This window comes from Myripristis murdjan, chromosome 6 (assembly GCF_902150065.1).
Source record: "Myripristis murdjan chromosome 6, fMyrMur1.1, whole genome shotgun sequence".
Classification (NCBI taxonomy): domain Eukaryota; kingdom Metazoa; phylum Chordata; class Actinopteri; order Holocentriformes; family Holocentridae; genus Myripristis; species Myripristis murdjan.
Window position 1 is genome coordinate 18,868,266 of NC_043985.1, and position 20,219 is coordinate 18,888,484.

Consider the following 20,219-nt stretch of genomic DNA (forward strand, 5'->3'; position numbering starts at 1 on the left):
CGAAAATGGCTTTGCGCATATTACCAACGAAGGGAAATACTCAAATGAACAATCATTGTACGACAGAATGGAAATACAGCTGTGGGTAACTTCCATTTATCCATTATGCCACCCTATTTAAAATATTACGGGTTTTACTTTGAAGACTACAACTACAAACCCTTGGTATTCCGGTTGTTGAGCAGCGGAGGCTCGACTTGTCACATCCGCTACATCCTCCAACTACCGACCTTGGGTAGCTAGGATGGCTGGCAACGCGTGGAGGTCAGCGGTAAGTAATGGTCAAAATATTCCTGGCTTTAACGAGTTTCCCTCCCATGCGGAAACAAGTCAACTAACCTGTGAACTGTACAATGAAAACGGCATGGCAAAGACCTCTCAGAGTCCAAAAAACTGTGCGGAAGGAAAACGTGCTACCCTGGTTAGCGAGTGGGCTACCCGCTTGCTGTAGCTATAGCAACCTGACTCCTGCTAAAGTTACCGAGCTAGCAGCTAGCATTTGCTAACTTTAATGATAGGAAAGTGATAACCCACGTTAGGTGGCACAGTGTCAAGGGTAGCTACCTTTAATACCTTACTGATGGCTAATGTGAACAAATGTCTCTTACTGTGTTCTACCCAATACCTACAGATGCTTAACCTACTGAGGAAGTGGGGTTTAATCAAGGCGCAGGAAGTAAGCATTTTGGTTGGCTATCCTGGCTAATTAGGAGAGTGTTAGCTAGCTAGCTGGAAGAACACCCCCTCCCTAGTTAAAGGGAAAATCTGGAATGGGCATTTTGATTTTTCTCGCCAGCCAATCTCAGCTTGCGCTTCTGATCTCCTAGGCCTGTGATTCCTGTGAGCTTGATTGTGCCCTGAGGCTAGCCTTATGCTAGCTAAACTGTGCCCTGGCCCAAAGCCAAGGTCACCTTACTTCTTGCCACAGTCTTTGGCCATTTCGTCTCCTAACAGTTTTAACAGCCCCTTTGCCTTTGCTGTGGTCATTGTATGTCATGTTATCTCTACGTGACGGATGGGCATCCTCATCATCCGTCAAGGGCAGCTTACTTGCTGATAAGCACGCATGAAGGCTGGACAAGCAACCGCACAGCATTAACAGTATAGTAACCTGGAATGTAAATCTAATGATAACCCATACTGTGTGCATGACCGAAGTTGGCTTTTCGTTAATGTCCTTTGCAGATCAACTCCTTGCAACTCTAGTAGAGCCAGACATTGATCTGTCTTGCCTGACAGATTACTGAGCCGGCCTACTAAATCAAGTTTAGCTGTCAGATTAGTGTGGCATACTTTGTGTACTGCATGCCATATTACAATTAGGTTAACCAGAATGACCAAGGATTGGTGCCCAGCTTGTTTCAATTAACGTGCATTACAGACACAAGGTTTATCACTTTGTAATATGTGGTTGTAGAAATCAAAAGATATGTTGTTTAAATGCACCAACCGTGGCTCATTCTTGGCTCTTCCTGGTTGTGTTTAATGCCTCAGTAAACTGTGCTCAGTGCCTAAAAGCTTCACATTCAAGTAGTGTTATAAACTTAAGTCTCCTTTGCCAGTAAATTAAAATCTAAAACAATACTTAAAACTCAAAAAATGGGGGCATTTGTGGGAAGCTGCTATTTTCCACTTTTTCCACTTTCCATTGTTTCCTTGGTGCCTTAAGGTTTTTGTACGGGAGAAAAACTACATGCAGATTTATTGTTATGCCACAGCAATTTGGTAATGTATATAAACTTATAAATTCAGTTGGAGTTATTTACAGGCATTTGTGGAAGGGCATTTACATTCCAAACAATCTGTGGCTGTCTTAAACTATGGGTTTGTCATTTGACAAGGGGGTAGCCTACTGCTTTGGATCAGAGGTTTTCAAACTGGGCAGTGGGCCTCCCCAGCAGGGCACCATATAGTTTTGGGGCAGGTTCAGACAGTTATTTCTAAGATCAGGAGACCCTCATTCTGAGACCTTGAAAACCCCTGCTTACTTAGACAGTCTTATGAAATTTCAGAAAGATAAATGACCAAACACTAAGATTTATACAGCTAGGAGTTCCAAATCGACACCATTAAACAACTTTTTTTTTTTCTTTTTTTCATTTACAACTCTTGCAACATAATATGCAGCAAGAGCAGTACTATTACAAGTCTCCCTGTTTTTAGAATACAGAGCTGGCCAAGCACACTGGCAGGTCTTAAGTGCCATAAGTGCTTTCGGTTTCCCATACACAGTCCCACAGGCCTAATTGCTGAGCACAAGCACAGTCTACTGTAGCAAATGCTGCCTTTGTGCTTCATAATGTCTTCATGGTTGTTTTATGGAAGTCTTTTTTTGTCCTTTGCGCAAATTTAATTATAGGCATACATTTGAAAGTTGTAATTAGAATCTGGATGTTGAAAAGAGAGTCACATTTGTACAGTATCTTGTTACAGAACAGCCTTCTGTACGTTGAGGCTTTCTGCAGAGATGGTTGCAGGAGGAATTAGCATGGCCAATAAAAAAATGAAAAATGGCTCTTTTTTTTTGTGGTTGCATTTATAAAACTGGGCCATTCGTACCGCTGACAAATGTTGGCAAGGCTAACCATAGATAAAAAGACAGGTACGAATAGGCCTGTAATAAGACCCAACACCATCAAACCCTTAATCCCTTGTCTTGCTAATCTTTCTCGACTGTCAGGTGTCTCGGGTGGTTGGAGCCATAAGGACGGAGGCTCCACAGCCCAGGACGTATGTCCGTGGGGTATGTATCTTTTTCCTGGACAGCTTCAATTTAGAAGACTTACTGAAGACTCTGAATTTAGTCAAGAGTCTCTTGGATTGGTTTGATGTCACTGTTGTAAAGAACTGTAAAATTGTTAATCTCCATTCTAAATTTAACAGCTTTGTTCTGTTTTTCCTTGTTTTGCCTCACAGATACACACTGTCACTTTAATCCCTGGTGATGGAATTGGACCAGAGATCTCCACTGCTGTTATGAAGATATTTGAAGCAGCAAAAGTCAGTACTGACAGCACAGGAAACAAACTTCTTCTTTACTGTGTTACAGCCTTTAAATCCACAAAAAGCCCTAACATTGATATTTTTGCTAAAATTTCAATACAAATAGCTAGGATTGTACAACAGACTGTGCTAGATCATCTAATCTTTATGTTGTGCATACATTTTTGATCTAGGCGCCGATTCAGTGGGAAGAGAGAAATGTTACAGCCATCAAAGGGCCTGGCGGCAAGTGGATGATCCCACCTGATGCTAAAGAATCGATGGACAGGAACAAAATTGGCCTCAAAGGTATCCTGCTTTATACAGCTATAGCTTTTATAAATAAAAAATAAAAACAGGATAATATGCCAGGCATTCATTGATGATGATTTTATTTATCCATGACATTTTTCCAGTAACCTTCTTTCCACCATACCCGCTTTGACTGAGGTGTAAATTCCCCTTGACAAACCCTTTGTCCAGATGTTACATTGAATAACTAACAGATTAATAACCAAGTCTCCATTAGAGAGTGCTGATTACAAACAAGTAACTAATGTAGTATTGTTTAGAAAAAATAACGGATGTCTCTGAATAGCTGCTACTACCACATTGGTCCAAATATTAGACAACCTCCCTTTTTCAACACTAGTTTTTGGGGAAAAAAATGAAAATCATAAATAAAGAAAGGTAGACACATTCACAGCATCTTTTAGATCAGTCAAAACATTGCACAGCATTTAAAACATGCCCGAACCAGCAAACATGTAGTCTGTTTAAAAACTAGTGTGGAACAAATATGACTGAGGCAACAATAGACTTCAGTGTAATAAAACAGAGGGAAAAAATTTAAAATAAACTGACTTTTTTAGCCTAGTTCTTTTGGGCTACAGGCAGCTTGACAAATTGGACCAACTTTATTCCTTAGCCATTTTGCTTATTTTTTTTAGAATGTTCTTCACAGCCGTCCTGTGCTGTTGCTGTGCTCTCGCTTGCTGTCATCACTCTCTTGTTCCAGCGGCTCCTCCCATGGAACATCATGTTCACTGCCATCCAAGTCATTTGATAAACAGCGCTTCTTGATCTGTTGATGATGCTCTCTGGGAAAACTGCATCCCATGCCTTAACTGGTGGCACTGTGTCACCACCTGCTGTTTGGAATGCATAATGACATGTAACTGTCTAGTCCTTGAACATAGCGCAACCTCCCTTTTTCAGATGTAATTTCCAGATAAATATATTGTCTTATATTTGGGCCAATGTGGTTAGTATGGAAGCAACAACATTTATACAACATTCAGTTAGTTTTGATCTTTCCAACAGGCAATTGTCTTTTGGTTTATGTTCTGTGAAGTCTGTGGGTTCCATATAGAGCTTTTGATTCACCCCAAAATGACATGTGCACATGTGAAATAACACAGCATTTTAAATATTTCAACGTTTCATCTGTAGGTCCTTTGAAGACACCAATTGCTGCCGGCCATCCCTCTATGAACCTGCTGCTGAGAAAAACTTTTGATCTCTATGCCAACGTGCGGCCCTGTGTGTCCATTGAGGGCTACAAGACCCCCTACACCGACGTGAACCTAGTCACCATTCGAGAGAACACAGAGGGGGAGTACAGTGGGATTGAACATGTGGTAAGAAACATCACATCACCTGTTTTATTGTTCACACCACCTCTGTTGTCTTCTTTTTACATCTGTTTTTCTCCAGTATAAACCGTGTTTTTTACTATTGAAATCATTCAGCCGCTATTACTGTTCTGTAACATTTCAGCTGAGTGTTGCAATTGCAATCTGTATTTTTTTTTATTTCAGATTGTTGATGGTGTTGTACAAAGTATTAAGCTCATTACAGAGGAAGCCAGCCGGCGCATTGCAGAGTATGCTTTTGAATATGCCAGGAATAATCAGAGGGCCAGTGTTACTGCTGTTCACAAGGCTAATATCATGTAAGTTGAATTCAGTACCTTATCATTTGTCCATTTAACGCTACATGCTGAAGTTGAAGTTTTTTTCTCTATTGACTTAATTTTTTTAGGCGCATGTCAGATGGGCTCTTCCTACGGAAATGCAGAGAGGCAGCTGAAAAGTATAAAGATGTGAAATTCACTGAGATGTACTTGGATACAGTGTGCCTTAATGTAAGTTACAGCATTTTTTGTTTGTATTTGTATTTGTATTTGTATTTGTTTATGGATATTTCAGAGTAAATAATAAGCTTTTGTTAAAAGTTGAACCAAGTGGAACCTTTTTTTTTACTTTTTTTTTTAACAGATGGTACAGGACCCCACACAGTTCGATGTGCTAGTGATGCCCAATTTGTACGGAGACATCTTGAGGTAAATTTATTATACTGTTAAGCCTCATGAACAAGTTAGAAGAAAGATGGCATATTCTTAGATAAATTTGTGCGTCATTAAATTGTATCCAAAGACAAAGTGTGTGTATTGTCACAAAACAGTTTTTGAGATAACAACTGTGAGATCTGTGTTTACATTCGCAGTGATCTTTGTGCTGGACTGATTGGAGGTCTTGGAGTGACTCCTAGTGGAAACATTGGCACCAATGGTGTTGCCATTTTTGAATCGGTATGTAAGGCCGTTTATCCCCCTCCACTGGTACTGCTTACTTTTGTCAGAGGCAGTTTACTACACCGAATCTGTATTGACTTACAAGATTAAAGTACATTTGCACAATGGAGATTCACCCTAACCCATATTCAGCGTGTGAAAGTTCAACCCTTCCATTCTAATAACCCCTCGAGGATCCTGGTTTTCCCAGAAATATGAGCCATGATCCTGACATGTGATTCTTCTTTCATGTCAGGTACATGGAACTGCTCCGGATATAGCTGGAAAAGACATGGCCAACCCCACCGCTCTGCTGCTCAGTGCCGTCATGATGCTGCGGCACATGGGGCTGCACGACTATGGCAGGAGGATCGAAGCCGCCTGCTTTGACACCATCCGAGACAAAAAGGTAAGCAACTCTTGGAGATATTCAGAAGTTGTTGATGTTTTGACACCACACTGCCCTCTGCATTCATGTATGCTTATGTTGTTTCTCTTCAAGGTCCTGACAAAAGACTTGGGAGGAAACTCCAAGTGCTCAGAATTCACAGCAGCAATATGTGAAAGAGTACAAAATATGGACTAAAATGGGACTAATGGCTTCATGAGATTACTGTCAGGGTTTGGATCACTCTTCTGCCTGTCATTTCATACTGTATCTGCACATTTTTAACCAAAAAACAGTACATGTACCTCTATTAAAAAAAAAAAAAAACACTCAAGAACTTCAGCTCTTGAAGGTTTTATTTTTCTTTCTGCAAGCATAGAGCACTGTCTTAAAACTATTTATAGGTGGTTCTGTATATGTGGTATGTATTGTATTATTAAACTGCTAAGCACAGTGTAGGGTGTCATCCAACTACTGGCCGATGTTGGTCTCTGGTCTGATGCGAATGCGACGTGTTGTTTCTTTGCCATTAATTATTTAAAACCATATCAGGTTTCAGTAACATTAAAGTTACAGCTATTTTGCAAAAAGTCTCCTCTGTGTATTATTGCTTATCTGGCTGCAAACATAACTGTGAAGGGAAACTAGTATTACCTCAACACTGGAAATGGCAAATGTGTTATTTGATGTTATGAACATGTGGGAATCATGTTCTCAGCCCTTACAGTGATGAGTCCTGTGACTCCAGATCAGCAGCTTTCTTTTGACAATAGTGCTCAGGAACACAGGAAAAAGGATCAAGATATTTACTTAATACAGGCCATGTATGACAGACACATTTTTACATAAAATATAGTAGTATATAATGATCTGTTAAAAGAGTAAATGGTAAGATTTTTAAGGCATTAGACATGGCTAGAATGAGAGACTTTACAAAAATGTCGATTAGTCAGCAAGAATATGTATATATTCAACATAATATAATATCAACATGGCATGCCACTTTATGCCAGCTGTCACTCTGCCACTTTGTATTGACAACTTGAAGTCCCTACTTTAAAGGTAGTCTGAGTTTGCTCTTGAATTTGATTGTCAAAAATGAAATTGTGTTTTTGTTAAATCTGTTTTGTCATAACAACCAAAAAACGAATGCCACGCATCTCCATTAATGATAAGACTTGACTTACATGACTTTCATATCAATAGTTACACAGCAAGATCACTAAGGATGCAACACTTATTTGTAGAGGCTCTCTATTTCCTTTTGGTACTTCTCCAAGACAACATGGCGACGGAGCTTCATTGTGGGACCTGGAAGGAGGAAAATTAATGGCGTGTGCTACAACTTAAAAATGCATTCATACACAGCAGTCGTTAATGCTTGTGACTAACTTTCGTTTTACAAATTCAGATGCAAAATATTTGGTACTACATCTCACTTTGAATAATAGTCACAACTAAAACTGTCAAGGGAAAAAAACTGACAAACTTTTCATGCCAACTTTTTTGTAAAAACATGTTTAAGTTGATTGTCTTCAAATATTAATTTATTTGAACTACTAGCAAGCTACTGCAAAATTTAACTAAACTAACTTGCTTGTTTAATTATATCTAGTGAAACGTCTCCTCAACATTGCTAAATAGACAAAGAAGAAAATATCCATATTATCTGCACTATAACCTCAGTCTAGCACAGCTATATCCAATAATCCCATGAGCACCCTGTGTTGCACTAAATTTACCTAGCTCTCCTCCAGAAACGGAGAAGTCCTTCCTCAGGATGGTCCATTTCTGTATGTGCTGGGCATTAGACGTGGCTGCAGAGTTGACTCTGTCGATTCCCTCTTGGATGGCCTGGTACACCTCCTTGTCTTTCCCTCCTATGATGTCTGACACCTTGGTTGCTTGGCTCCCCAGCTGCTGGCAGCACTTCACAGCCTCCAGACTGAGCTCCTCTGTAGGCGCCATGGTTTCCATATCGATATTACACTGGAGCATAGAGTAGGTTCACAGGAATCTTACTTGATTTCATCATAAATCACAATGCATTGTTTTTCCACATCAAAAGCTCTGTTTGGTGACTTATTTTGATTAGGGCACCATTTTAACTGATATATTATTTTGCTCTTATCACATTTCTCTTAAATGAGCTGTACACGTAAAGCGTGAGAAGTGTTTACTTAGCCTAATTTGTGTAGGTAAAATTACTCTGTGTCCGGCTTACACCAAACACTGGCAACTGAATGATGTCTGAAGCTGTAAATTGGGTGTATGTGATTCAGCTTTTTCCATGCAGCTCTGAAGGCAGATTACCTTAAGAGTTAAAAGTATTGACAAGAACTTCCTTTTGTCCCCTATCATCATGGCATTGCTGATGAAGGGCAGCTCCTTCTTCACAGCCTCCTCTATGGGCACCGGGGGGATGTTCTCTCCTCCTGCTGTGATGATCAGTTCTGAATGGAGAGAGGGCACGTGACATCTGATGACTCAGAGCAGGATGGAGCAGGACAATGCTCTGCACAGAACAACATGTACTCAACCGTGTGAGCATCCAGAGGGTGGTCTAGTGAGCTCACATGCACAGTCTTATTATGACAGCCTTACCTTTTATTCTCCCCGTGATGTACAAGAAGCCCTCTTCATCTATCCTCCCCAAGTCTCCTGAGCGCAGCCACCAGTCTTCATCCAGTGCTTCTCTCGTCTTGTCCTCCATATTGAGGAAGCCCATGAAAATGTTGCGTCCCCAAAAGCAAATTTCTCCTATCCCGTCAGAGTCCACGTCAGCCATTTTGTATCGACAGCCAGGCAGCACCTTACCGCAGCTTGGGGTAGAGAAATCTCTCTGTTATTTAACATTTTTCAGAAGTGAGACTAAGAATCCTGCATAGTGAAGTGTTTCAATTTTTGTTCTGATCTTCAACTGCTTACCTTGGTGGTTTGTAAGCTTTGGGGCCAGACATAAAGTGAGGTCCAGTGCTCTCGCTCATGCCATAGGCCTCATACAGCCGGATGTTAAGGCCCAGGAAGAATTGTACAGTTTCACTTCCAATTGGCGCTGCTCCAGAGAAGAACTTCTGACAGCAAGAGAAGCCCAGCTCGGCACGAAGCTTCTCCAACACAAGGCTGTCCGCCAGCGAAAATAGAAACGGCTTCTCAGCATTCCTGACAAAAAGAAAGATGAAATGTCTTGTAAACGGAATCATCACCTAAAATGTACATATATTTTAGCTTAAATCCAAAGAGTTAACCATACTTTGAGTGTATGCATTTTATGTATGGATGTCCTGATTGAGTATCACACCTAAAAACGTGGCACTGTTATTTCCTCTCCACTGAGCATCACATGACCACATTTTGAGTTATTGTGAAAGCAGTATCAACTTATTTTTTTATTGTTTTGTTTTTTGTGGCCAATTCACATCATTCAACCTCCATTAGCACTTACCTTTGTGTGTACTTCTGATTGACTTCCAGGCTGACAGACATTGCCCAGGTCACGAGTTTCTTTTTCACATATCCACACTGACTTATCCCCTCTTTTATCTTCTCCATCATCTTCTCCCATACCCGTGGGACACCCATGTGCGATGATGGGCGAACCTCTTGCAGTGTTCTTATCAAGCTTCCCTAAACAGAGAGAACATCTCTGCTTATATGGCTGTTTCAGAATTGGAAAGTAAAAAAACATAAAACCAATCTTCAAAGATTTCAAAAGCACGATGATGTACTAGAGCCATTGTACAGATTTTTTAAAAAGGGGAAAAGAAAAAGTATTTGTCTGAGTTTTGTTCTCATAAATATGTGACTTTGTCATCTCAGAATAATTTTCTCATTTTTTTCATACATTTACGACTTCTTTTTTTCGTTTTTTCCCTCTGAATATTACTCCCCCTCCTCCGTATTTTTTTTCTTTACAATAGCCCTAATATGCCACCATGCAAAAGTCTGCACTTTTATCTGGTTAATTCTTGCATGCATAATCCATTTTATATGCATTTTTAGTTTAGTAATGCAAAATATTTCCTCTTGGCTCTCTCTGACATATGTGAGGCATAATCACTGTCAAGATGTCAACAGCAAGATCTTTTTTTTTTTTTTTTCTTTACCTTTAAAGCGTCTGGCTGTGCAAAGTACACCAGCCCCCCTGACTGGATTCCTGTCCAGAGATCATAGATTTGAGCGGCAATGTGGCTGAGAGGCAGGTAGCTGACCAGCGACTCCTGCATTGTGTCAGCAGGCAGTATGTTCCCCACCCTGCTAGCATGATGGGCAGTCCATGTGATCTGCACATCCATCACAGATTGAGACAGAAAAAAATGTTTTTGCACTCACATGTGTAACGTTTACACTTGTTTTCCTCTGCTGTGTTTAATATAACAACATTGAAACTATAAAAGTGATGACACGTTCATTAAAACAATGAATCTGACTGACAAGAAGTCAGGGTAAACTTACATTGTCATGGCTGAGCATGACTCCTTTTGACGTGCCTGTGGTGCCAGATGTGTAAATGAGAACACAACACTGGTTGGCTCTCTGACTGCTGATGATGTCATCCAGTTCTTTCTCAGAAACATCCAGACCCAGCTCCATGAACTCCGCCCACTACCCCAAAACGGCAACACACAGCACGTGTCATACTCTGAGATCAAGAGCAGTCATTAGTCACAATCATTTTCTATTGTGGAAGAAGGACTCACAGAATAGAGATTGGATAGCTTCTGCTGGGGACAGCCACTATACTGCACTATGGCTTTCAAATGGGGCAGTCTGTCATGTATCTGCAGCGTCAAGAGTAAGAGGTTAACCACAGAATGGCTTGCATGAAGGTTTGAACGCAGTGAAGCAACAATACCTGCAATATCTTATCCAGCTGCTTTTGGTTTTCCACCACAATAATGTTGGCTTTAGAGTCACTGGCCACATACTGGCAGGCTTCCGGGGAGCTGGTGGCATAAATCCCTGTCATTATCCCTCTGTAAGGAATAATACAAGAGAGTATGGGTGCAGCAGAAGGACATAAATCAACTTAGCAAATGCATGCCTGCAGAATGTGAGGGATGAAAGAATGTATATGCAAAATACAACAAACTGTGCATATCTGTGCACACACAGTAGCTACTTGAGGTCAGTAAAGTGTGTTATGCTGGTCGGGCTTTTGTTGCTGTGGGTTGAATCTTTCTTACCCTGCAATGATGGCACCGATGGCAGAGAAGAACCATTCTGCTGAATTGAATCCTAGTATAGCCACTCCATGGAAGCGCTCTAAACCAAGCTGCATGCATCAACAACACAGATTTTTATTTTTTAATCGAACACTGAAATTTCCCCATTAGGTGTCATTAGGTCCAGTAATTTGACTGCAATTCTCTTTTGGGACACCATACCTTTAAAAAGCTCCTGGCTGCTCTCCGGCTGGATTGATAATACTCTAAGAAAGTTATCTTCTCCCATTTGTTGTTCTTCTTGCTGGCAAGTGCATACATCTTTCCATATTTATCAACAGAGGCTTTGAACATTTGGTGAACTGTGATAGGCTCCTCTGGGCAAGCTTCTTCTATCCTCAGTCTGACTGAGCCAGCAGCATCGGTGGTCCACAGAGACTGAGCTGGGGCAAGACATGCACTGGCAAGCACCTCCTCTACGTTTTTCTTCTCTGGAGTGTGGATGAGAGAGAGACCAACTTTGAGAAAAAAAAAAGGGTTTTCCTTTGTAGGCCTACCATTTTTTATCCAGAAGCAATGAAGCCTAATGATGAAGGACACCCACCATGATCGCAACAGAGAGGTGGGTGTCCTCTTACTCAGTAAATCTGTGCTGCACATAACTCACCCACAGAGGCCTGCTCTTCACTATCCTTCGGCCCGTCGGCCATAGACCCCAGAGCTGAGGACAGCAGACTGAAATACAGAAGAAAAACGGGCTCCTAAGAGCTCGTGTCCACACCACCTCTCATCCAGGCCGTGGTCCAGGCTGCTGTTCCCATTTCATCACATGGTTCTTATTTTCAGCAGCATTGTTTACCTAACACAACGTCAGCCCGTTTGGTGCTCACAGCTAAACCCCCCATGCTTTGTCTGACAGAGTAATTCACTGAGAGCAAAAAAGACTTTTCATTCCCACCCACTGAAAATTAAAAATAAGTGTTTAAAACTTTTTTTAATGGAGTAACTAGCAATATTGATGTATACTCACTGTATAACCAAAGCACACCCTAGCATAATTTCAGAGGTATTAAACTTGTAGCTGACAGGACCATTCCTTCCACAAAACTAAGCTGCATTTTTTTTAAATAGTTGGTCTGTGCATCCCAAGATTTAAAAAAAAAAAAAAAAAAAAAAACAGCACAAATTCAATAGTTTCTCACAACATTTGTGCAATGAAAATTTTCAACTACTGCAATTATTTTTTGTTTCCTGTATCTTTTGCAACTTGAGGATGCCACTCGTCTCTTATGTGCAACATGCATGTCTGGCTGAATGAATCAGAAAGTTTCATAAAGAATAAATATTGTTCAGAAATACTTAATGGGGAACCCAGGAAGAGTTGCTATAACACAGTAGCTTCAGGGGATTGAAATAAACAAACAAATGAAAAAACACACAGACTAACATAAAAGTAACATAATTATCAATTCCTGATCCCTAAAACAATTCTCTATCACCTCCTTAGAAATCTCTAAAAAGTGAATTTCCAGTTGCTTACCTGTTGGCATTCTTGTCAACATTCTCCTCCTCATAATTGGAGAAGTCCATGTTGTTAATTGTAAGTGGATCTCCCGATGTCTTCACTACTAGTTATGCAGGTTTAGAATCACTGGCTTTGCCCAAAGTAGAAACCTTTAAAACTATTTGTAGTGTGCTGCAGAGACTCAAAAGCCCCTTTTCTTACTGGAAAAGCATCACCTACCACAGTATAAAACCCTGTGGAGTGGATCCTAATTGCGCCAATAAAAGATTTGCTCCTCAGTATGCCACATGAAGTTGCTGGTGATTGCATAACCAATCAGAAAGTCATGTGTGCCCTGCTTTGGGTCACTCTCTCAGGAACATGTAAAGAATTTAAATTAGCTTGGTGTATTCAGATGTAAAACAGTTTGCCTGTAATTTTCTCTTCAATCACACATCACAGTGGGTGAGAAGCTCAAATCAGTATCACACTTTATTTAGTTTGGTCCACCTGAAACACTATCTATCTATCTATCTATCTACCTGTGTGTGTGTGTGTGTGTGTGTGTGTGTGTGTGTGTGACCATTTGTATATACATATGTTTGTGTGTGTGTGTTTTGACTGCATGGGGACATTTGGGGACAGAAACCATGTCTCCATTTGGAAAAGGCTGTTTTTTGTTTTGTTTTGTTTTTTTGTTTTTGTTTTTGTTTTTTTTTGTTTTTTTTTTGGAGGGGGGGGGGGGGGGGGGGGGGGGGGTCCCAGATTAATGGGGAATATTATAACTTCACTTTTATTCCATTTACCAGAAGTTAGCCCAAAGAGAAAGTGAATAAGAATGACTGTTCTGTTTGTACATTTCAATCAATGTGCGGGCCTTTAACACCAAAAAGGGGATAAATGCGATACAATGGACATTTTACACCATATTATTAAACGCTAACACCAAACTATTAGACCCTATAGGAATATTTTAGGCATACTTTGTTTTGTCAAATGGACATGTAATGATGTTGTGTGTGACATGAGAAGTTCAGCTGCTCATTTAATTCACTAGCACTTCCAAACCATAAGACAATCAGTGCTGAAGGGGCGGATTGCGGCGATACAGACCTGGCAACCAACCCCCTCCCTCCTCCAGTTCTGCACGGGTCCGTCGGTCTGTTCTAGAAGCATCGCCGCAGCAACGAAACATCCGGTTGCTCGAGCTCTGCCTTCAGTTGAGCTCCAGAAAGTTCTGCGCCGTGGAGCGGCTATAAGATCCAGCCATCTTCACTCACCGCCCTCAGGGTAGTTTCAGCTCATTTACCGTCACACCGGACCAGTAAGTGTTCAGTTAATCTTTCTGAGCGTCGTGTCCGCTTCCACACAGTTCCATTGAGCTTAACGCTTTTCATGCGGCTGTGTGAAGTGGACACGATGCCCCATGTGCTCCTCTAACGTGAGGCACACCAACTTAGCTAACCCTTTACACCGACGTTATTAACTCAAGGTTATCACGAAAATTTTTGGGACCACTGTGGATTTTATTGCTAGGTAACGTCTGATTGTTTGCTTGTCTGTTTATTTTTATCTTGCTAGAACACAATACCCATGTTTTTTTTTTTTTTTTTAATACCAATGTGTGTTTCCTTTTTCTTTATTCAGGTTGTCACCATGGTTCATGAGACCGGCTTTTACGATCTGCTGGGTGTCAATCCCAAAGCCTCGGCAGATGAAATCAAAAAAGCTTACAGAAAACTCGCCTTGAAATATCACCCAGACAAGAACCCCAGCGAAGGAGAGAGGGTATGTATAGACATGTGCCCGGTGTTCCCTGGCAGGCAGTCCCCTTTATGGAAGCCTGGTGCCCGCAGCTATTTTAAACCCGCATGCCGCGTTGAAATGACAGCAACAGAATGTCAGGAACTTTCTGGAAAGATATATGAGTCGCAGCCACATCTTGTTACAGTGAGATTACCCTCTTACAACATCAGGTTTAAATTCCTCATGCCACTGACTCAGAGGCTGTGATGTAAAAATCTAATGCTTTACATGTAACCTTTGTCCTTGTAAGCTGCCGTTTGTAAGACAGTCATGTTCAGATTGATATTGTGTATTTTTGCCGTCACTGTGTAATTGTCCCTTTAAATGTGCAGATAATTTATTGTTAAATACCCTGGTAGACTTTGGATTAAGAAACTAAAAGTCAAAACATCAGTCAGTACCAGTTACTGCAGTTAATGAGTAATTATCCTGAACTGAATATGAAGGCTTTACGTAATCATGATCAGGGATATCACAAGAACCATTTTTAAGGTAACAAGTTAACACCAATATCTCAAAATCTAAAACAAGTGTCGTCTCACTCTGTAACTTGATATTGTATTTCTAATATAGCCTTACCTTGTGTGGACTGTAGATAGAAATGTGAGGACACAATTGGAGTCCGAGCACGTAATCGCATCAGTGCATTTTGTTTTGGTGCTTTGCATTTTACTTGAAGGCTACAGGCCAATGGTGCACCTGTAACACAGTATAATGTAAGTATAATGCAAGTGTGTATGCTGTAGGCCTTTAGGATTTCTATTTTTGCTGTGGTATCACATCCTGTACTAAGAGTCATGTCACTTTTCTTGGTATTGGTATTAACTGTCAAAATTCTGGTATTATGACATCCTTAATCCTGAAAATAGACTTTGGGTCGAGAAACAGAAACTGAATTCATCGCTGTCGGCTGAAAACCGTATATCTCCAAGTTTTTGTGTGTTTCATGTTCTTAGCGTTTTACCTGCTCAGTCTGTTGTTCAACCTGTAAAGTTGTGGAAGAGATAGAGTAAACTGTCATATACACTGAAAAATGTCACGCTAAGAGTCATTCTGCACATCATGATTTTGACCTCAGGATTCCTACGCAGTCTGGCAAAGCATAAAAATGTATGGAATATGGCTTTGATAAATTTCCAGGTTGAGAAATCTGTGGAAAAACGAGGAAAACCATTTTCGTTTCCGCGCTATTGTTTTTATGTACACTCGTCTAAAATGTTTAATTTATAAAATCGCAAGAAATAAATCATAATGTGTTTTTTGTTTTGAAGAAGCCATGTTTTACATTGAGAGAACGATTCAAATGCTTCCTTTTGACTGTTTTGGGCTTTTGTGCTGTGGTCTTACACCCTGGCCAACAACGAGAGTGGCTGCTCCCGTCAATTTAATTCCACTCCACCCATTGCCACAGGATAGACCAATGCAAATATTCAGATAATTCGCTAACCCATCCAAATTATTCAAAATGGTTAGCAAAGGATCTGAAATCCAAAGGAAAAGCAGTGTGTAAATTGTTTGATATATCATACATATTTTAGGCAACCATTTGCAGTCACAGAGAAGACAAACTTATTATCTCCCTCTTTTTTTTTTGACAAAGATGTAATTATCTCCATTCATTCATCCATTCAAAGTCTGGAAAAGCATGGAATTTTGAAACCTAAGATGTGTAGGAATCCTTTCACTTGACAACAGCAAAATATTTATCAGTATCCGTTATTATAGCCAGTAGGTTTAAGCTTTAAATCAGAATAGCTCCTGTAGTGAAATCATGTTTGCCTTCCCTGCCAACAGTTCAAGCTCATATCCCAGGCGTATGATGTGCTGTCAGATCCAAAGAAGAGAGACTTATATGACCAAGGAGGGGAACAAGCTATCAAAGAGGGTGGAATGAGTGGAGGAGGCTCCCCGATGGACATTTTCAACATGTTCTTTGGAGGTGGGGGAAGAATGCAGAGAGAAAGAAAAGGTAAGACATTTTACATTGTTCTGCAGGGTTAAAGTAGTCATTTAGTATCATATTGTCTTGTGAGTTTATATGAATTTCATTGTCATGCATTTCTTCCTCTAGGGAAGAATGTTGTACATCAGCTTAGTGTTACGCTGGAGGAGATGTACAACGGAACAACCAGGAAGCTTGGCCTCCAGAAAAATGTTATTTGTGAAAAATGTGACGGTATGTATACATAAATATTATTTTTTTCAGATCACAGTGACACAAAAATATGCAGATACTTGAATTCTCAAGATGACAAAACATTATCCTTGGCTAATCACAGGTTACGGTGGTAAGAAAGGCACCTTGGAGAAATGTTCGACCTGTAAAGGAAGAGGAGTACAGGTCAAAGTGCAACAGATTGGGCCAGGCATGATTCAGCAGATCCAAAGCATGTGTGGTGACTGCCAGGGACAGGGAGAGAAATTCAGCTCAAAGGACCGCTGCAAGAACTGCAACGGGCACAAAGTGGAGCGCAAGAAGAAAATTCTAGAAGTTCACATCGACAAAGGTTATTCCTTACTCCATCTTAGATTTTGTTTTTCTAATGTCCGATATATTTTATGTTGAAGAGCAGTCTTAACGTCTGACGCATGTGTTGTGCAGGCATGAGAGATGGACAGAGGATCACATTCCATGGAGAGGGCGACCAGGAGCCAGGATTGGACCCTGGTGATGTCATCATCGTCCTGGACCAGAAGGAGCACGACGTTTTCCAGAGACAAGATGATAACCTAGTCATGAAAATGGATATCAAACTTGTCGATGCTCTCTGTGGCTTTAAGAAAACCGTTTGCACATTAGACAACAGAACGCTCATCATCGGCACGCAGCCAGGTAAACAAGTGAATGTGGCAGGTGTGGTGTGCTGGCATGTGTGCTGAACCTGTAGGCAGCGTTACTCAAAACATCATCTTTGTCTTTGTCAACAGGTGAAGTTGTGAAGCACAACGACATAAAATGTGTTCAGAATGAAGGCATGCCTCTCTACAGGGAACCTTATGAAAAAGGCCAGCTTATCATTCAGTTCCAGGTAAAATTCGCCAACAGTGGACTGTTCCTCTGTCTGACACAGCTTTGATGTACAAAAATGTTTCTCTCAGTTTTGTCACGTTGCAGAGAAACCGTACATTTCAACTCTGATGTTTCTTACCAGGTGGAATTCCCAGAAAAAGACTGGCTCCCAGAGCATCTCATGTTCCAGCTGGAGAGGTTGCTTCCTGCCAGAGAGGATGTGATGATTTCTGATGACATGGAGGAAGTGGATCTCTGTGAAATGGACATTCAGTCAGGACAGCAGAGAAGCTACAGTGGTGAGGCTTATGAAGAGGATGATGAAGGTCCAAGGGGTGGTGTGCAATGTCAGACACAGTGATTGTGGTCTAAGATACAGGAATACGCCGTAAAGCATGAGTTATTTTTGTGAAGGACAGGGTGTGACCCATGCCTTAATGTCCTCTTTCTCCCAAATGTCACAGTGCAAATTAGCAACAAAACTTAATTGAAATGTTTCAATCATCCGCCAGTGTCTTTTGTGTGATTTTTTTTCCCCCGTTCACAAATATGCAAATTTAACGTCATACAACGTTGTATTTTGGTGTTTTTCTTTTTTGTCTGGTATTCCTGTATTTAAGGAACATGTCTTCTTTTATATGGATCTGTTCTGGAAAGTGTATGGGGCACAGATAACTTTTCATGTAAAAACTGAAAGAAGTATGTGTATGCTTTCTATGAAGGTAATCTCATTCATAACATTCAGTTTTTCCACATCTATTTATTCTTTCTCAATAAAAGACACAGAATTACTTCATTTTGTCCAACTGCTTCTTTATTTATTAACTTGATGGGATTTTAATAAATTGCATATTAAAATTTTATTAAAAGCTGGTTTATTTGGAACATCATCTAGTACAATGACAGTAAGAACCTGTCATTTTTTAGTAAATGTGTACCCATAAAAAGTTCATTGTAATCAATGAAAATTTAGGCATTTCTCAAAAGCATGTTTTGTCGACATGGCTTCCATTTGTTACTCCTTTCAATGCTGCTTCCTCCTGAAAGAGCAACCTGTAAGACATTTTTAAATATTCAATTTTATTTACAACATCTGACTTTAGGGTGTAATACTGTACTTTTGATACACCCACACTCGCAAAAACATGAACTTATTTGGCTGATGATTTTACCCTCTGTCAGTCTGGCTTTTCCTCCTGTTGGCTGGCACAAAACAGTTGAGCATCCCACACAGAGTACCACTGTCTGGGCATGGCTGAACACAGTGGTGATCTTGTAGCAGCCTAAAAAGAAATGTTTCACTGTAAAACTGGTAACAAAGTACAGTATAAGCCTGACAATATCTACCAAGATAATGAAAATTAAAATATGTCAGTCATGTGATAGACTAAACAATCTGTCTGCACCTGGGGATCGTGCTTGGTTTGCCTCTAGAATTTGACAGTGTGTGCGTCATAGCACTGAGATGACTTTAAGCTGCTGTGTGAATATACCTGGGCACTTCACGTCCATAAAGTAGGAGTTTGGAGTCTGCACAAGTCTCTTCTTTTTGTGTTGCTTTCTCTCATGATCAAGAGAAGGATGAAGAAGGTCTTTGGCCAACTAGGATGAAGAAGAAAGAGACATAAGTGTAGTGTCATACAGAACTTAACAGATGAGAGAAAAAATATATAAATTTTGAGCAGAGGTTTGAACAATAATATCCTAGTGCTGTAAAGTAGGCCTGCACTGCTGTGGATCATGGTGTATAAACTGATCAGATCTCGCCCCCTTAGTATTTATATTAAAAGTTAAGTTGGGGCAATAAAGTATCATCGATGTTCACACTATATTGAATTACTAAGTGCCACTTTTGTTATTGGCAGTGTACTATATTATCCTGCTAATGACCACTGTAGCACCATGACAATTACAGTAGCGATTTCTTGTTACATTTATCTGGAATGTTTGCAAGTGTATCCTGCTGAGTTTTCATCATTATCTTATAAACATTATATATATGCTAAAAGGTTTATAATCTATGCGAATGAGCTACAAAAAAAATCAAAGCAACAAAATTGCGAGCTTGAATCGAAAGTATTCGCAAAAACTACATTTGCAGCCTTTTGACATCTGTAGAAAAATAACGACAACAACGCTATTACTGCCGTGATCAGACACGCACACGAAACCATGATGGTGGGCCTGCAGAAAAACAGTAGAGCGCTGTTTCCTGGAGCGAAGTGACCCCACTACAGGCTGCTCTGTCGTGTGTTTACAGATTTGATACTGTTGCATGTCAGTAAGTAGCCTGCGCCGACATTAGACTGTGAGCTACGTGGGTAACTATGTTAGCCACATGCGCCATGTGCTGCACGCTGCAGCTCCAGAAGTACCCGACCTCTAACACAACTACCAGCTGGGACGGCGATGTCCAGTAAACCACACAACCTCTGGACAACACTGTTTATCAGCCTCAAAGAAATAGATAGAAAACACATTGCACTTACAGGCATTTTCACCGAGCTGTTTTCGCTTTCCTCCGCATACGTAGGCTGGTGGGTCAACAACTGAAACTCTGCCCAAGCAGGAACTGTGGTTGCCAGACCAGCAAGGATACACTATCAATGTTTTGCAACACCTTTTTTCCCCTCAAGCAGATAATGTGATTTCAACATTACTTCTAATTTAGCATGTAAGTGCAGCACAGGTACTGCTTTGTCACCCACAAGAATTTACTTTGATCACTTATTTTATTTGCTGAATAGTCACGTGGAAGTTTAGGGCACCTCTGTCCTGGCTGAATTTTA

General features: G+C 40.5%; 4 protein-coding genes across 6 annotated transcripts; 2 read left to right on the forward strand and 2 right to left on the reverse strand.

Moving 5' to 3' along the window:
• The first annotated feature begins 153 nt into the window (after positions 1-153).
• On the forward strand, positions 154-6,328 carry idh3a (isocitrate dehydrogenase (NAD(+)) 3 catalytic subunit alpha). 2 transcript variants are annotated; one of them, XM_030054111.1, is made up of 12 exons: positions 188-271; positions 632-676; positions 2,681-2,743; positions 2,917-3,000; positions 3,177-3,291; positions 4,435-4,622; positions 4,803-4,936; positions 5,026-5,128; positions 5,262-5,326; positions 5,491-5,575; positions 5,814-5,966; positions 6,060-6,328. In XM_030054111.1, exons 1-12 carry the CDS (start codon positions 245-247, stop codon positions 6,141-6,143), a joined length of 1,146 nt encoding a protein of 381 aa, XP_029909971.1. In that variant the 5' UTR covers positions 188-244; the 3' UTR covers positions 6,144-6,328. The 2 variants fall into 2 exon arrangements, with proteins under 2 accessions (XP_029909972.1, XP_029909971.1); XM_030054112.1 differs by lacking the exon at positions 632-676 and having other exon boundaries at positions 154-271.
• Positions 6,329-7,098: 770 nt separating this feature from the next.
• Positions 7,099-12,700, reverse strand: acsbg1 (acyl-CoA synthetase bubblegum family member 1). Its single transcript, XM_030053543.1, has 14 exons — positions 12,651-12,700; positions 11,778-11,845; positions 11,333-11,601; positions 11,132-11,220; positions 10,801-10,921; positions 10,646-10,726; positions 10,401-10,550; positions 10,052-10,228; positions 9,391-9,572; positions 8,874-9,107; positions 8,550-8,767; positions 8,259-8,398; positions 7,688-7,934; positions 7,099-7,256 (listed from the first exon to the last, which is right to left on the reverse strand). The coding sequence occupies exons 1-14, from the start codon at positions 12,698-12,700 to the stop codon at positions 7,183-7,185; spliced, it is 2,100 nt and encodes a 699-aa protein (XP_029909403.1). The 3' UTR covers positions 7,099-7,182.
• Positions 12,701-13,801: 1,101 nt separating this feature from the next.
• On the forward strand, positions 13,802-18,226 carry dnaja (DnaJ heat shock protein family (Hsp40) member A). Of its 2 annotated transcripts, none has more exons than XM_030053959.1 (8): positions 13,802-13,938; positions 14,262-14,402; positions 16,215-16,389; positions 16,492-16,596; positions 16,700-16,927; positions 17,023-17,253; positions 17,349-17,449; positions 17,573-18,226. In XM_030053959.1, exons 2-8 carry the CDS (start codon positions 14,271-14,273, stop codon positions 17,789-17,791), a joined length of 1,191 nt encoding a protein of 396 aa, XP_029909819.1. In that variant the 5' UTR covers positions 13,802-13,938; positions 14,262-14,270; the 3' UTR covers positions 17,792-18,226. The 2 variants fall into 2 exon arrangements, with proteins under 2 accessions (XP_029909819.1, XP_029909820.1); XM_030053960.1 differs by lacking the exon at positions 13,802-13,938 and adding an exon at positions 14,010-14,150.
• rps27l (ribosomal protein S27 like) lies at positions 18,223-20,158 on the reverse strand. The gene is made up of 4 exons (XM_030053962.1): positions 19,920-20,158; positions 18,924-19,032; positions 18,603-18,713; positions 18,223-18,483 (listed from the first exon to the last, which is right to left on the reverse strand). The coding sequence occupies exons 1-4, from the start codon at positions 19,923-19,925 to the stop codon at positions 18,455-18,457; spliced, it is 255 nt and encodes an 84-aa protein (XP_029909822.1). The 5' UTR covers positions 19,926-20,158; the 3' UTR covers positions 18,223-18,454.
• Positions 20,159-20,219: the final 61 nt, after the last annotated feature.

Excerpts from the sequence above, each read along its gene's own strand:
- idh3a (XM_030054111.1), top strand. The coding sequence starts at position 245 with ATGGCTGGCAACGCGTGGAGGTCAGCG. Across the intron at positions 3,292-4,434 it reads GAACAAAATTGGCCTCAAAG|GTCCTTTGAAGACACCAATT; the intron begins GTATCCTGCTTT and ends TTTCATCTGTAG. Across the intron at positions 5,967-6,059 it reads ACACCATCCGAGACAAAAAG|GTCCTGACAAAAGACTTGGG; the intron begins GTAAGCAACTCT and ends TTTCTCTTCAAG.
- acsbg1 (XM_030053543.1), bottom strand. The coding sequence starts at position 12,700 with ATGGACTTCTCCAATTATGAGGAGGAGAATGTTGACAAGAATGCCAAC. Across the intron at positions 11,221-11,332 it reads CAGCCAGGAGCTTTTTAAAG|CTTGGTTTAGAGCGCTTCCA; the intron begins GTATGGTGTCCC and ends TGATGCATGCAG. Across the intron at positions 8,768-8,873 it reads AAAGCTTACAAACCACCAAG|CTGCGGTAAGGTGCTGCCTG; the intron begins GTAAGCAGTTGA and ends CTCTACCCCAAG.
- dnaja (XM_030053959.1), top strand. The coding sequence starts at position 14,271 with ATGGTTCATGAGACCGGCTTTTACGATCTGCTGGGTGTCAATCCCAAA. Across the intron at positions 14,403-16,214 it reads ACCCCAGCGAAGGAGAGAGG|TTCAAGCTCATATCCCAGGC; the intron begins GTATGTATAGAC and ends CCCTGCCAACAG. Across the intron at positions 16,928-17,022 it reads AGAAGTTCACATCGACAAAG|GCATGAGAGATGGACAGAGG; the intron begins GTTATTCCTTAC and ends TGTGTTGTGCAG.
- rps27l (XM_030053962.1), bottom strand. Across the intron at positions 18,714-18,923 it reads TATGGACGTGAAGTGCCCAG|GCTGCTACAAGATCACCACT; the intron begins GTATATTCACAC and ends ATTTCTTTTTAG. Across the intron at positions 18,484-18,602 it reads AAAAGCCAGACTGACAGAGG|GTTGCTCTTTCAGGAGGAAG; the intron begins GTAAAATCATCA and ends AATGTCTTACAG.